Raw genomic sequence first — 15,342 nt, 5'->3', positions numbered from 1 at the left:
ATTGTGAAGAGCCTAGCAAACTTTAGACTCTGAGAAATAACAACAGTGACTAGGATTTTCAAAGCAGCTGTGAGATTAGGCACCCAAGTCTCTCTGAAATTCTGCTTCGTTAGGATCCTTTCAGCATCCCAGCCAGAAATATCATCAGTCTTCCCAGGTGGTCATTATGGCTCTATGTTCAGAGACTACCCTTTGGTGTGATTATGACTTAAGACCATGCAATATATTGATGTGGCTTATTGCACGATTCATTTCAAAAAGGAACAAATATGACAGCTATTTACCATTCCTGCAGGCTCAAAAGTAACCTGCTAAGAAAACTCAAAATTAAATAATCCCAGAGTTATGTTCTGAATGCCACACTGACCATGCTGTAGGGGTAATTCAGCACTGAACTAAGTTTTAACTCCAGTCCTCAGACCAATGTTTAAAACCTTAGGGTTGCCGACTTTCTACTCGCACAAAACCGAACACCCTTGCCTCATCCCCTGCCCTGCCCCTCCTCTGAGGCCCCATCCATGCCCTGCCCCTTCTCCAAGACCCCGCCCCCCACTCACTCTATCTCCCTCCTTGTGTTGCTCGCTCTCCCCACCCTCACTCACTCACTCATTTTCACCGCATTAGCTCAGGGGGCTGGAGTGCAGGAGGGGGTGAGGGCTCCAGTGGGGGATGCAGGCTCTGGGGGCGGGGGGGCACAGAAATGAGGAGTTCAGAATGCAGGAGGGGGCTCCAGGCTGAGGCACTTGGTTGGAATGAGAGAGGGGTGAGGGCTCCAATTGGGGGGTGCAGGCTCTGGGGTGGGGACCGGGATGAGGGGTTTGGGGTGCAGGAGGGGGTTCTGGGCTAGGGGGTGGAGCTAAGGGTTTTGGAGTATGGGAAGGGGCTCCAAACTGAGGCAGGGATTTGGGGTTTGGGAGGAGCTACGGGATCTGGGCTGGGGGGTGTGGGTTCTGAGTTGGGATCAGAAATGAGGAGTTCAGGGTGCAGGAGGGGCTTGGGGTATGTGTGGGGGTGAGAGCTCCAGCTGGGGGTGTGGGCTCTGATGTGGAGCCAGGAATGAGGGATTTGGGGTACAGGAGGGGGCTCCAGACTGGGTCTGAGGGGTTTGGAGTGAGGGATGGGTGTGAGGGCTCCAGCTAGGGATGCAGGCTCTGGGTGGGGCCGGGGATGAGGGGTTTGGGGTGCAGGAGGGTGCTCCAGGCTTGGACTGAGGGGTTCGGAGGGTGGGAGGGGGCTCAGGGCTGGGGCAGGGGCAGGGGGTCCGGGCATGGGGGAGGGGTCAGGGTGCAGGCTCTGGGTGGCGTTTATCTCAAGCAGCTCCCAGAAGCAGCGGCATGTTCCTCCTCCAGCTCCTATGCGGAGGCACAGCTAGGCTACTCTGCGCGCTGCCCCATCCACAGGCGCCACCCCTGCAGCTCCCATTGGCCACAGTTCCCTGCCAGTGGGAGCTGCGGTGGTGGCGCTTGGGGTGGGGGCAGCGTGCGGAGCCCCCTGGTTGCCCCTACACATAGGAGCCAGAGGGAGGACATGCCGGCTGCCTCCCGGGAGCTATGCGGTACGGAGGCTAGCCAGGAATCTGCCAGCCCCACTGTGCGGTGCTGCAAACCAGAGATTCAATGGCCCGGTGAACCTCCAGGATCCCTTTTCAACCGGATGTTCTGGTCAAAAACTGGACACCTAGTCAGCCTAGAGGACCGATGAAAGTCTGCTGGTCTTCTGGATTCTCAAAGGTAGCCCAGAATGCAAATGTTGATGTCAAGAGGTGTCCCAGAATGATGCCTAGTGGGACATTTGTAATGAATTGAGACAAGAAGCAGACTTTCACAGGAGTCCCAACAGAATTTCCCCTAAAGCTACTCTGTGTCTGCTTTCTAGGACTTCCCCATCCTCCTCGTTCCTGGCATCTTCCTACAGATTTAAAGAAACAGTGCACGTGTTCTCATAAGGGCTGCTGAGTTGGCAGGGAGGGTGCGGAAAAGCAAGTGCATTCTCCACACCCCCCTCGGAATCTGAGAATTATTGCATCCACTGTGCACTTGAACGTCCCGAGTGGTTAGCATCAATTGTCTGCGGCTGCACAGACATTATCGGTGTAATCATATTCCTAATAGGAGTGATGGTTGAGACTGTTTGATAAAATGATCATTTGTTTTTGGGTGGAGTAAGATACAGACCTCTCATCCTCGATAGAGCTGTTATTCTTAAAAAGTTATTAGATATTTAGAGGGGTTCAGAAAATAATTTGTAATAGTTGGGAGCTAAGAGTTCTGTATCTCTTAATGATGCATAAGTTTTGCTTTGAAAATAATGAACTGCAGGCAGCTCTTATTTCCAGCCTGTTATGAACAGATTGTTCATTAGAATGACTGACGGAGAGAAGTTTGCTTTTTGTGATTGGGATACAGAATTATGCTGTTAGGGATGTGCTAAGATTAATCTCCCCAGTTATTTAACAGTGACACACACGTTCGTGGAGAGGAGTTTGAAGGATTAGCAGTTGACTGCAGCTGTACCATCTCCAGCTGTGATGTTGTCAGATCTCATAGGCGAAGGCTGGGAGACGCTTCAAGGAGCTGCAGAATGATGATAACTAAATATGAGGCATTCTTCACACTGAGTCAGTACTGAACCAATGCTCAGCATAGTGCTGGGGTTACTGTGCTGCTTCGGGACCAGCTTTCAGCTGTCTATCTAAGATAAGCAGATGGCACCATCACCATAGTATCTGAGGGTTTGTCTACATTGTGGCATGGCCACTGCTGGCCCAGGTCAGCTGACTCAGGCCATGGGGCTCTAAAGTCTCAGTGTAGATGTTTGGGCTCAGGCTGGTCTCTCTGAGGGAGCTGACCCAGGCTCCGAGTGCCATGGATGTTTTAATTGCAGTGTAGACGTACCCTCAGTGCCTCACAATCTTTAAAGTATTTATCCTCACGCCATCCCTGGGAGCTATGGAAGGACCATTATCCCCATTTTACAGACGGGGAACTAAGGCACAGAGAGACTAGGTGACTTGTCCAAGGCCATACAGAAAGTCTATGGCAGAGCAGGAAATTAAACCCAGGTCCCCCAATTCCTAAGCTAGTGCCCCTTGGACCAGCCTTCCAGAGGTCCTGGAACCAAATGGTCATTTAAAGATCCATTTAATATTTATAGTACAGTAGCAGTTAGAGACTCTGATCAACATTGGGGCCCCACTGAGAAGCAGACACAGTTCCTGCCCGGAAGAGCTTACAATTCAAGAAAATGAGCCACATACCAAAGTTAGGGAAGAGGGAAGCAATCCGATATATGTATTTTTATATACAGACATACATATGGGGGGTTGGTGTGTGTATGGGAGCGGGTGTATGGCCTTACAGGGTGTGATGAGGCCATTCTGTACATGGGGAATGGCAGGGAAGAAAATGCAAACTAAGCGGAGCCAACAAGTGGGTGGTCATAACTGTTATTGTTGGTGGAGTGGAAGGGGGTGATGCTGTAATAGGTGTGGTACTTTTTGCAACAATAGGGGTGTTTCTTGACCATGTTTCAATGTGGGCAGTTGCATTCTGCCTTTTTAATATCACTTTCCCCCCCCACACACACACGTATGTACAATTAGGGTATTGTATTGTCCTTCACTTCTGTCTAGGTTTTAAAATCATGGCCATCAGTATGATATCTGAGCACCTTAACTAGTATTAACTGCAGTGGATACTGACATCCTTCCTTTCATGTAGAAATGTCATGCATTGTTTTACATCTGCTCTGTTCCATCCTGGAGGTGACTGCATTTCAGCAGTACATGAAATAAACTGGCTTTGGCTGTCATTACCAATTAAAACATCTGGTCTGATCATTTCCTATTAGGATCCCTGGATACATCTATACTTCCTTTAACAGTCAATGTTTTTATCTCTCTGAATGTTGTAGCTGGGTCATGATGGTGCCACACCAGAGAGCTCCTGGCTAGTAGAAGAGCTAACACTCATTGTGCCCACTAAAGGGGTCATGTATACCTTTGTCTGTAAATGCTGGCTGGCCAGGGACCGAGGGGATGGTCTCACTTCACGTGTCTTCAACATCCTGGATGCAGATTGTGTTAACATTGGCCACAAGGTATGTTCTAAGATGTTGTTACTCTTTAGCAATTAAATTAAAACCTACCTCTATATAAGTGTGTATGTGCCATATATGATAACAGATTATAACATAACTACAGTGAATACATTTGTAAACTACTGTACTTTCTACATGAGGTTTGGGTTTCTTATTTTTAAAAGGTATCTTTATTATTTATTTATAATTTTTGCTTAGTATCATTACCTGTGATAAAGCACTGTATATATTTGCAATTCTAAAAAAATAATTTCTAATCTGTTATATTGTATGCACAGGAAATAATTTCAAAGTTAACAAAGTAAGATGTGACTTTTTGTTTGAATGAAGTTTGCGGATTGTTTTTGTACAAAGTTTGTGTTTCAGAAAAAAAATATTTTTGTTTTTGCTCAATTAAAAGAAAGCATCTGGAAACCATTAGACTTTTATAGCTTTGCTTATCTCTTGAATCAAGTACCAAATGATTTAAATCAAATGTAGCCAAGAAAAATTAAAAAGAAAAGACAAAAACCACTATATATATATATATAAACATTTGAGATGAAATGTTGTGTGCTATATTTTAACCCAATACAAATTTAAAAAGCCTGAATTATGCAGTCCTTGGAAATAAGATTCATAATGGAAATACTAGCAGACAATAATGTTGACGAGTGAGACAATAATACAGTTTTGGTCTGAAATCTCTGTTGGTAAATCTATATTCACAGCTAAATCACCCTACTGGTAAAACAGTAATTTCATACATTGCTCCTGACTTCCAATTAAATGAAATTTACTCATAAAATCTTTTTTGTACCCCAGACAAACAGAAGTATAATAACATTTTCTACTGACAGACACAGCCACTGCACACAGCCTTCAACAGTAGAACCTAGTGCACTCATAAAGAAGACTTTGGGCAGAAAACTGGGACTAAGATCTACTTTATCTGAAACGTTCCACCAGTTCTTTAACTTTCACCTTGACAGCTTTCAAAGAGTCACACCAGAGACCTCCTCTAATGTGTCATCCATAAATCAATATTGATGCTAATTAAGGTTTAAGCTTAGTTTTCCATTAAAAGCTCAGTGTTGCCAACCACTTCCTTAAGTTTACCAAAAGTAATTCCACCCACCTGAAATCTCATATGTGAAGTTATGCCAGAATTTTGCTGGAAAATTTAGGGGAAATTAGGGACAGTGTCTGAGAGCTGAGAGTTCAAATACTGAAGGGTAGGTTTCACTTTTCGAACAGTTCATAACATATTCTGTCCCATCTTTCCTTATAAATGTCTTGGATCAGAAACTCCAAATTTGTTGGCATTGGTGAGGACTGGCACCTTTAACTATTTTTGGAAAGTTAATGGTATGATTTTTCTTCACCTCCTGCACAGCTGCCGCATAATTTAAATGTATCAGTTTTAATTTATTTTCCCTCCTATTCCTTTGACACTCTTGAATAATGTGGCATCCATGACTGATGCCTATAAAACCTACATAACGTATCACACCAATAAGGAGTACAGTGTATTGGGACAGTTTCAGATTTCCCTCCACTGATAAACCCAAGGGCCTTAGTTACCATGAAAAACATCTGCAAGAGTGCCTAAGTGACTTAGGTAACTAAGTCCCATTGACTTTCAGAGGGACTTCTAGGTCACTTAGGTGCTTTTTGAAATGTTATTGAAAGTCCCATGGAGCATTGGGACTCAGGGACCTAAATCACGTAGGTGCTTTTGAAATATTTTACCCCATGAGTCCAGCTGTTTACATCTCAGAGAAAGAGAATAAAGTAAAACTAATATGTTGAAAACGACCCCAAGTAGCATTCCTATGCATAAGCTGGCACAACTTTAAAGTCTGATATCTTGGGACCTTCCAGAGCTAGATGCAAGTACTGTGTATCGCACTGGGAGAGTGGGAATCTCCACTTTGCCATGGCTAAGACACCCAATTCTGCACTTGGGATGGAAGAATCCCATGCACTGCTACAGACTAGGGTCCGAGTAGCTAGGCAGCAGTTCTGGAAAAAGGGACCTAGGGGTTACAGTGGATGAGAAGTTGGATATGAGTCAACAGTGTGCCCTTGTTGCCACGAAGGCTAACAGCATTTTGGGCTGTATAAGTAAGAGCATTGCCAGCGGATCGAGGGACATGATCATTCCCCTCTATTCGGCATTGGTGAGGCCTCATCTGGAGAACTGTGTCCAGTTTTGGGACCCCCCACTACAGAAAGGACGTGGACAAATTGGAGAGAGTCCAGCAGAGGGCAACAAAAATGATCAGGGGGATGGAGCACATAACTGATGAGGAGAAGCTGAGGGAACTGGGATTATTTAGTCTGCAGAAGAGAAGAATGAGGGGGGATTTGATAGCTGCTTTCAACTACCTGAAAGGGGGTTCCAAAGAGGATGGATCTAGACTGTTCTAAGTGGTACCACATGACAGAACGAGGAGTAATGGTCTCAAGTTGCAGTGGGGGAGGTCTAGGTTGAATATTAGGAAAAACTTTTTCACTAGGAGGGTGGTGAAACACTGGAATGGGTTACCTAGGGACATGGTGGAATCTCCTTCCTTAGAGGTTTTTAAGGTCAGGCTTGACAAAGTCTTGGCTGGGATGATTTAGTTGGGGATTGGTCCTGCTTTCAGCAGGGGGTTGGACTAGATGACCCCCTGAGGTCCCTTCCAACCCTGATATTCTATGAGTCTATGGGTATGTCTAAAGTATGAAATTATTTCGAATTTATTCTATTTGAATTTTCTGAAGCGATTTTATACATTTGGTCTTCTGTATCCCCAGTAAGTGCATGAACCTGGCACACTGTATCCACAGTACCGAGGCTAGCATCGAATGTCGGAGCAGTGCACTGTGGGTAGCTATCCCACAGTTCCTGCAGTCTCCACCGCCCATTGGAATTCTGGGTTAAGCTCCCAGTGCATGACGGGGCAAACACATTCTCACAGGTGTTTCTGGGTGTGTGTCATCAGTCGCTTCTCCCTTTGTGAAAACTATGGCAGACAATCGTTTCGCGCCTTTTTGGCATACAGACGCCATACTGCTTTTAGCAGACAGTGCACTGCTGCTCTCCTGCTACTATGAATCCACCTCGCATTTCCTCTTGTAATCTCTAGTGTCGACTCTTTCTCTTCCTCATCGACCGCTTCCACTGCCAACTCTACTCGGCCATCATGAACCGAGCAGCACACCTTCTGCCGCCAACTCTGTTCTCCCGCTCTTGCTGCGCTACCAAGCTTCTCCATGTTGTCTGTCCTGGGCTCCCGCCTCCGTGAAAGCTACAGAAGACAACCATTTCCCGCCTTTTTTCGGCTACCGTGAACCAAACAGCACCTCTTCCACTGCCACTCTGCTCTCCTACATTTCGTGCCCTTTTCCCAGGAATACCCATGCAGGCACCATAGCCATGGAGCCCGCTCAGATCTCCACTGCAGTTTTGACCATTGTAAATACCTCGCGCGTTATCCAGCAGTATGTGCGGGCGAGGAAGCGACGACAGTGCGATTACTATACTGATGAGGACATGGACACAGACGTTCCTAGAAGCATGGCGTGTGGCGATGGGGAGATCATGGTGGCGTTGGGCCAGGTTCATGCAGTGGAACGCTGATTCTGGGCCCGGGAAACAAGCACAGACTAGTGGGACCACATAGTATTGCAGGTATGAGATGATTCCCAGTGGCTGCGAAACTTTCGAATGCATAGGGCCACTTTCATGGAACTTTGTGACTTGCTGTCCCCTGAAGCGCAAAGACATCAAAATGAGAGCAGCCCTCACAGTTGAGAAGCGAGTGGCCATAGCCCTGTGGAAGCTTGCAATGCCCGACAGCTACCGGTCAGTCGGGAATCAGTTTGGTGTGGACAAATCTACTGTGGGAGCTGCTGTCCTGCAAGTAGCCAACGCAATCATTGACCGGCTGCTATCAAGGATAGTGACTTTGGTAAATGTGCAGACCATTGTGGATGGCTTTAATATGCTGGGGCTCCCTAACTGTGGTGGGGCGATAGATGGAACACATATCCCTATCTTGGCTCCGGAACACCAGGGCGGCCAGTACATAAACCACAATTTTTCCATGGTGCTGCAGGCACTGGTGGATCACAAGGGACGTTTCACCGACATCATCGTGGGATGGCTGGGAAAGGTGCATGACACTCGCAGCTTCAGGAACTCTGGTCTGTTTAAAGAGCTGCAGGAAGGGACTTACTTCCCAGACCAGAAAATTACTGTTGGGGATGTTGAAATGCCTATAGTTATCCTTGGGGACCCAGCCTACCCCTTAATGCCATGGCTCATGAAGCCATACACAGGCACCCTGGACAGCAGTCAGAAGCCGTTCAACTATAGGCTGAGCAAGTTCAGAATGGTGATAGAACGTGCATTTGGACATCTAAAAGTGCACTGGTGCAGTTTACTGACTCGGTTAGATCTCAGCACAACCAATATTCCAGTTGTAATTGCTGCTTGTTGTGTGCTCCACGATATCTGTGAGAGTAAGGGGGAGACGTCAATGGCGGGGTGGGAGGTTGAGGCAACTCACCAGGCGGCCAGTTTAGCACAGCCAGACAACAGGGTGATTAGAAGAGCGCAGCAGATTGCGCTGCACATCGGAGAAGCTTTGAAAATCAGTTTCATGACTGGCCAGGCTACGGTGTGACAGTTGTGTTTGTTTCTCTTAAAGTTACCCGCCCCCTATATATATGAAAGGAAATAAAGTCACAATTGTTTAAAAACTGTTTTTTATTATTTGTTGCACCAAACATTGAGAGAAATCAGAAGCTAGATGGCGGGGGGGTGGGGGGAGGGATTGGGTTATGGGGGTGGAGGAGGAGGGAAGGACAAGTCCAGAAACCAAATCAAAATTTGGGATATGCCAGCTTTCTGCTGCTTGTGCAATCCTCTGGGGTTGACTGTGTGGGTCCCCGTAGCCTCCCCCCAACGTGTTCTTGGGCGTCTGGGTGAGGAGGCTATGGAACTTGGAGGAGGGCGGTTATACAGGGGCTGCAGTGGCAGTCTGTGGTCTTGCTGCCTTTCCCGCATTAGATCCATCATACAGCGGAGCATGTCAGTTTGCTCCCCCATGAGCTTGACCATAGCATCCTGCCTGCTCTCATTGCACGTGTCCCTCCTCTCTTCGAATTCATGTAACGCTTTACGCAACTCCGCAATTGTTTGCCTCCACGCATTCAGCTGGGCCCTATCAGTGTGGGAGGACTGCATGAGCTCGGCGAACATATCGTCCCAAGTTCGTTTTTTCTGCCTTCTAATCTGGACCAGCCTCTGGGACGCAGTAGATAGGGGCCGGGTTGAAACATTTGCACTGGCAGGAGGAGAAAAAGGGGAGGGTGGTATTTTAAAAGATACATTCTAGAGAACAAAGGGGACACTCTTTCTCAGTGAAACAGGCAATTCACAGTACACAACACATGTTCTTTCTGTACAAGGTCGCATTTTGCCTCTTATACTGAAGTGCCTGCCACTTTGGTGTGAGTAAGCCATCGACGTTATTGATGCGGCTGGGCAACAGAATGCAGCTTGCAGGCAGCCTTGGTAAGCCGAAAGAGCACGCAGGATTCTGCTTCTTCCGCATTCATTTCAATGTTTTCAAACTGCCAGGCTCTCTGGGATGATCGCTTCACACAACACGCTCCCCCGCCCCCCCCCCCTTCCCACTGCATGGCTCCGATGAGGCTCTGAGCAAGGATGAGCTAGCCCTTTAAACTAAATGCGAACAGCCCAGCACAGCTGGGTTTTCCCCCACTGCGTGGCTCCGATCAAGCTCTCACTCACCAGAAGTGCCTTCTCTGGGGTGATGGTCCGGGAGCATGCCTTGGGAGAGGGGGGAGGCTATTGTCTCCAGCGTTAAGAATAGTTTCTGGCTAGGGGAGGAAATAGATTCCCTACTTGCTGCCTGTGCACTGTCCTCCTCCTCCTCCTCCTCTTCGTCCTCCAAAAACTCATCCTCCTTGCTCCATGCTACTCCCCCTTGCAGGTGTCCACGGACAGTGGTGGGGTTGTGGTGGCATCACCCCCCATAATTGCATGCAGCTCACGGTAGAAGCGGCATGTATGGGGCTGTGACCCAGAGCACCGATTCGCCTCCCTGGCTTTTTGGTACACTTGCCTGAGCTCCTTGATTTTTGTACGACACTGCTCTTTGTCCCTGGAGTAGCCTCTTTCCGTTGTGGCCCTGGAGACTTTAGCATACGTATTTGCGTTTCTTTTTTTGGAATGTAGTTCTGCCATAACAGATTCGTCTCCCCAGCATGCAATGAGATCCAGCACCTCCCGTTCGGACCATGCTGGAGCTCGTCTGCAAATCCGGGACTGCTTGGTCTCTGTGATGGTGGACTCTGCATGGTCGCCTGTGATGGTGGACTGTGCTGATGGTCACCTGTGCTGATGGTGACCAAACAGGAAATTCAAAAGTTCCCGGGGCTTTTACTGCTAACCTGGCTAGTGTATCGGAGTTGAGAGTGTTGTCCAGAGCGGTCACAAGGGAGCATTCTGGGATAGCTCCCGGAGGCCAATAATGTCGAATTCGACCACAGTACCTGTAACCCGGAACTGCGATCTCGATTTTAGCACTACTCCACTTGCCAAGGTGGAGTACAGAAATTGGATTCAAGAGCCCCTTAAATAAAAAAAGAAACTGGTTTGGTGGTGTGGATGGAATCAGTTTTATTTCGAAGTAACTGGGCTCATTCCGAAATAACCGCGTACTGTAGACCAGATTCTAATTCTTGCTGTGCAATGTGGTGAGATACGTATCAGGCTTTAAACCTGTCACTGAAGCAGGACTGAATATTGTCCACTCTGGGCATCAGAGCAGTAACGTTTGGGGAGGCAGGTCATGGGGGATACTGTATTTGAGGAGAAGAAACAAACATTTTCCTACAAGTTGATTTTTTAAAGTGGCAGCAGTTTGAAGCTGCTTGGGGCGGGGCTGGAATATCGAAACAGTCTCGAGGGAGATGGATTTCTGGGCAGAGTGCAGATGAAATAGACAAAGCTGTATGATCATTGCCATTTATCTCTGCCTCGCAGTTCATCAGATGCCTATCACTTCCAAAGTGTGTATGGGTGTAGTAATAACAGAGTCTCTCTCACACTCAGACACATTGTGGGGGCTGTCAAACCCCCTGAAAAGGGTTAGGTGATGAAAAAGGAAAATATTTCATAATACGTTTTGGCCAGTAACTTTGCAATAGAAAATATCAGTATAAAGGGAACCGGTATTAAAGGTACAGTGCAATGATAACTACACTTAAAGAAGCAGACAAACTGCAGAGTTTGACTCGCTTTTTGCTCAGGCTTTTGTTTGGATCAAGAATAGCTGTTTGCAGTGAGACGCTTCATGATTGTTTCAATCCTTGCCAGATTCTATATGAAGTTACAGTTGTGACTGGAGATATCCAAAATGCTGGAACGGATACCAGTGTTTACATGACTCTCTTTGGATCCAGCGGGAACACTGAGGAGATGCGGCTGGAAAAAAATGGAGAGAGGTACAGTATCTTGTCCTCTTTGTTCCTTAAAAACAGGCAACAACAAAGCTCAGCTTTCAAATTTAAACACAGTCAGGGCCCTGCTCCTGCTCCCACTGAAGTAAATGGCAAACGTGCCATTGACCATTTCCAAGTTGTGGTATCGGACTTAACAGCGCAGTGGGAAGAAATATACTGTGCAACACGTGATATATCATCCTTGGGCATTTGCACAAGTCTTGGAGTTTAGCCTGTTTCTATGCAGTCTTAAAACTAGACATTATAAGGAAAATTGTGAATACAGATGCTCCCCGGGTTACACAAGACCCTACTTATGCAAATTCGCATTAATGGAAAAAGTTCCATAAACCAGAAATAGGATTTTCGAGTTGCAGAAATTTTTGCGTAACGTACAGGTATACATTTCCGACTTCTGCAAAATTCAAGTTACGCAAGGCTTTCTGGAACGGAACGATTGCATAAGTCAGGGGGCATCTAAAGTCTTGTGTCAGCTACAGCCAGGGTCCTATATATTCCATGATATCATAGAAGCAGTATTTGATGTGGAATCCACCTTTGCGGGAGAATCTAAGATTTGGGGATTTTATAAATTTATCTTTCATAGTTGTGAAGAAAATGTAAAAAACACGGATTGAATGTAAACTGACGCTGTAATTCTGCTGACAGAGCCATGTGGACTGACCCACCCATACCAAGGGGAGGTGTACTCTGTAGCCTCAAGATAACCTTTGTAATTACTTCACTAATGATCACTTTCACAGACACAGCTAAAATATGTACCTTATCATCCTAATCTGACTCCATCACCTTCCCAGATGCCAAAAGCTCAAACTGACCCTTATTCATCTGCCAAAACCACCAGCATCCTCGCTGATATCTTCTGCCATCCAGTTGTACCTTATCAAAATGTGAGGACAGCATGGAATGAATATCACAGGGATGACAGCAATGATTGTAAAATTCCATTTCAATTTTAGTTAAATAAACCCCTCCATTTTTAATATTTATACGAAGCTGCCACAGCGTTTCCAGGCTGCCACACCAGAAAGCTGCAGGATCCAAGGATCTAGCCACAAAATTAGATCCAGTTTGCTGTAGGGGACACCAGACCTTTGACCACAGCCTGGTAGCATGTTAACTGACTGAGTTCTGGTTCTGTGTATAGCACACTGACTAGTACTACTGAAAATAAGAGCTCTGTGGCCAGGATGATGAAGAGATGGTATATTTTCAGGTGGCAGTAAGGAATAGTTACATGGGCAAGTATATTCAAAGGACCTTGATGCCTTCCTGTGTTTCGTTATGTAACGAGAAGGGTGCTGTTGTTTTGTTTTGGAAAGGTAGAACGCATTTACCTCTGCCTAAAATCTCTTCATCATCTTCAAAGGACCCAACCCAGCAGAGTGGATACGCTCCCTTCTGAGCCATGCAGGCTACACATTGCCATCGCTTTTGGATCCAGACAGAGACACGCAGAAGACAGTTTGTTTCCAGGCATGCTCAGGTGCTTTTAACCTAAGAGCACCAGAGAGATGACCTTCCCCCACCTGCTGCCCTTTGCAGCTCCCTACACTTTTGCGGGTCTGTCTTCCAGTGTTTTAAGCCCAATGTGCAACCCCAGCAGGTCAGGGAGGGGGATGGACTGTTGTTTTTCTTGTTTAAGAAACAAAACCAGTCCCGTGTCAGCTGAAAATGCCTATGAGGGATGGGGAGAGACTCCCAGGCACTGGAGAGGAGTCCTTCAAGATAGCTGTAGATATCCCAAACTCCCCCCATTGACTGAATAAGCCGGGAAATAACTTACATTACTGTACCTACTGAGGGAAGCCCACAAAGCTTCTATGACTAATTTTAAAGAGACCTTACCACAACATACTACATTGTGTGCCGTGACAGGGCCCCACAAAACATAGTGAAAAGCAACAGAAGCAGCAACGAAAGTACATGGCCAGCGAGTGACACCTAAGGAATAACAGCTAATGTGTGCAATATATAAAGCAGGTTTGCACATACTGTAGCTCTCCCACAAGATGTCACAGACCAGGGCATGGGCAGTCAAGCCTAGTGCTCGGAGCAGCCGCTGTCCAGCCTAGCGCTAGAGTCGAGATCCAGGAGCCAGAGCCGAGGGTCAGGAAAAAGGAGTCAGAAACCAAGTAGGACTGGAGTGGACTGGAGCAGGATAGGAGCAAGGCTGGCGCAAGGCTGAGAACAAGGCAGGTACGGAGCGATTGACGCTGTGGGCATACACAGTGAGCATCCCCTGGCTGAGTGCTACTAGTGGTCTTTAGAGCAGTCCTGGCAATGCCACTCAGCCAGTCAGACCATCCAGCTAATTAGGGGTTAACTAGCTGCTCCAGGCCCAACTGCAGGCCCTCATTCCTGACCCAAGATTGATTGTAACCTGCCCATTACTTGCATTGGCATGGCTGTCCTTAACACCCTCATCAGACGGGAACTTTACACAATGTGCACACTGCCTGTTTACTTGTAATTCCTGTTGTCTCTCAGCCCAGCAATTCACAACACAAACTTCCATTGATTCAAGTCCCATACAGAAACATCTGTAATCATCACACAACTGGACAGAGAGAGGGGGAGGAGAAGGCACTGAATACAAAATTGTTAAAAGAGACACTTCATCTTTATTGGGGCCATCCAGTACCAGCTCACTGACAGGAGCTCGCCACCTTACAAAGAAACAACTCTCTAACCTGTCACAGATTTAAGGCGATTTTAGTTACGTTACTGTTTATTGCCCAGACCTCAAGACAATAGAAACATTTTTTAGTGGAGGCATGGATAGGAAAGCTTAATGAAATCCTGCAGACAAATGGTTCAGTGTCCTGAAGAAGACATTTTGCCAAATACTTTATCTCCTCCAGTATTCCTTCCCTGCCCCCCCCCCAGTTTTTATTCAGATTTACAATTCTTATGTTCATGCTCATATAAATTAGGGATAGAAAAGACCAATTAGGTCCTCCAGTCCATCTCCTTAGGGCGATTGTTTCCCTATAGTGTAATGAGTTCTTGTGAGTAATGGGTTGGATATGAAACCTACAAATTCTGAACAGGATATTGACTGATGACAGGAGGTTGAAAGAACGGGTTGATGGGAGACTGCTTAGACTAGAGTTATTTAGCCTGGAAAGGACAAAAGTGTGATGGGGCATAAAGCTTTACAAACAACGGTGTCCGTAATGAAAAGTGATGGTTTGCTCCTTTTCATTTTGTCTTAGAAAGTTAGAAACTGGAGAATCAATCCACTTATATCATGAAAGGAAATATTATTTTCCACAGTGTATAGTGAATCTTGGAATTCACTACCACAGAAAGGAACTGAGGCAAAGAACTTAGCACAAGTTTTCATGAGGGTGAGGGTGAGGTAAATTTAATCATTAATTCCTAGAAATGTACCTGAGTCAAAACCCCACACCTGATGCCTCTGTAAATCTGGGGAATTTAAAGTCTGGATGAAAATTTTGCAGCTCATGCCAAAACTATTGGTAGCATCTGCAGCTATGCAGGCTGAGATAATGGCTCAAGGATAATCAGATTTACTCTATAGGGTGTAATCTGACCAGAGGCTGGAAAGAAATGTTTCCCTCATATCACAGAGTTTCACAACTGGTAGCAGATACAGCCCACTGCCAGGAATGGGGTACCATTACTATTTATTATCTAGGCTGTAGTAGTGCAGTGTACAAAGCTGTGTCCAAACACATGAGAAGACACATGCCC

General features: G+C 46.4%; 1 protein-coding gene across 5 annotated transcripts in view; it reads left to right on the top strand.

The window, feature by feature from the left end:
* The window catches only part of LOXHD1 (lipoxygenase homology PLAT domains 1), a 315,277-nt gene that overhangs the window by 249,015 nt on the left and 50,920 nt on the right, over positions 1–15,342 (top strand). For all 5 annotated transcript variants that reach the window (XM_075128349.1, XM_075128350.1, XM_048851015.2 and 2 more), the window contains 2 exons: positions 3,913–4,098; positions 11,477–11,604. In XM_075128349.1, coding sequence (XP_074984450.1) covers positions 3,913–4,098; positions 11,477–11,604 — 314 coding nt within the window. The remainder of the gene's footprint in view (positions 1–3,912; positions 4,099–11,476; positions 11,605–15,342) is intronic.

This window comes from Caretta caretta, chromosome 5 (assembly GCF_965140235.1).
Source record: "Caretta caretta isolate rCarCar2 chromosome 5, rCarCar1.hap1, whole genome shotgun sequence".
NCBI classification, from domain to species: Eukaryota; Metazoa; Chordata; order Testudines; family Cheloniidae; genus Caretta; species Caretta caretta.
Note: the sequence above shows the minus strand (reverse complement) of the source record. Positions and strands in the feature narration are given on the sequence as shown.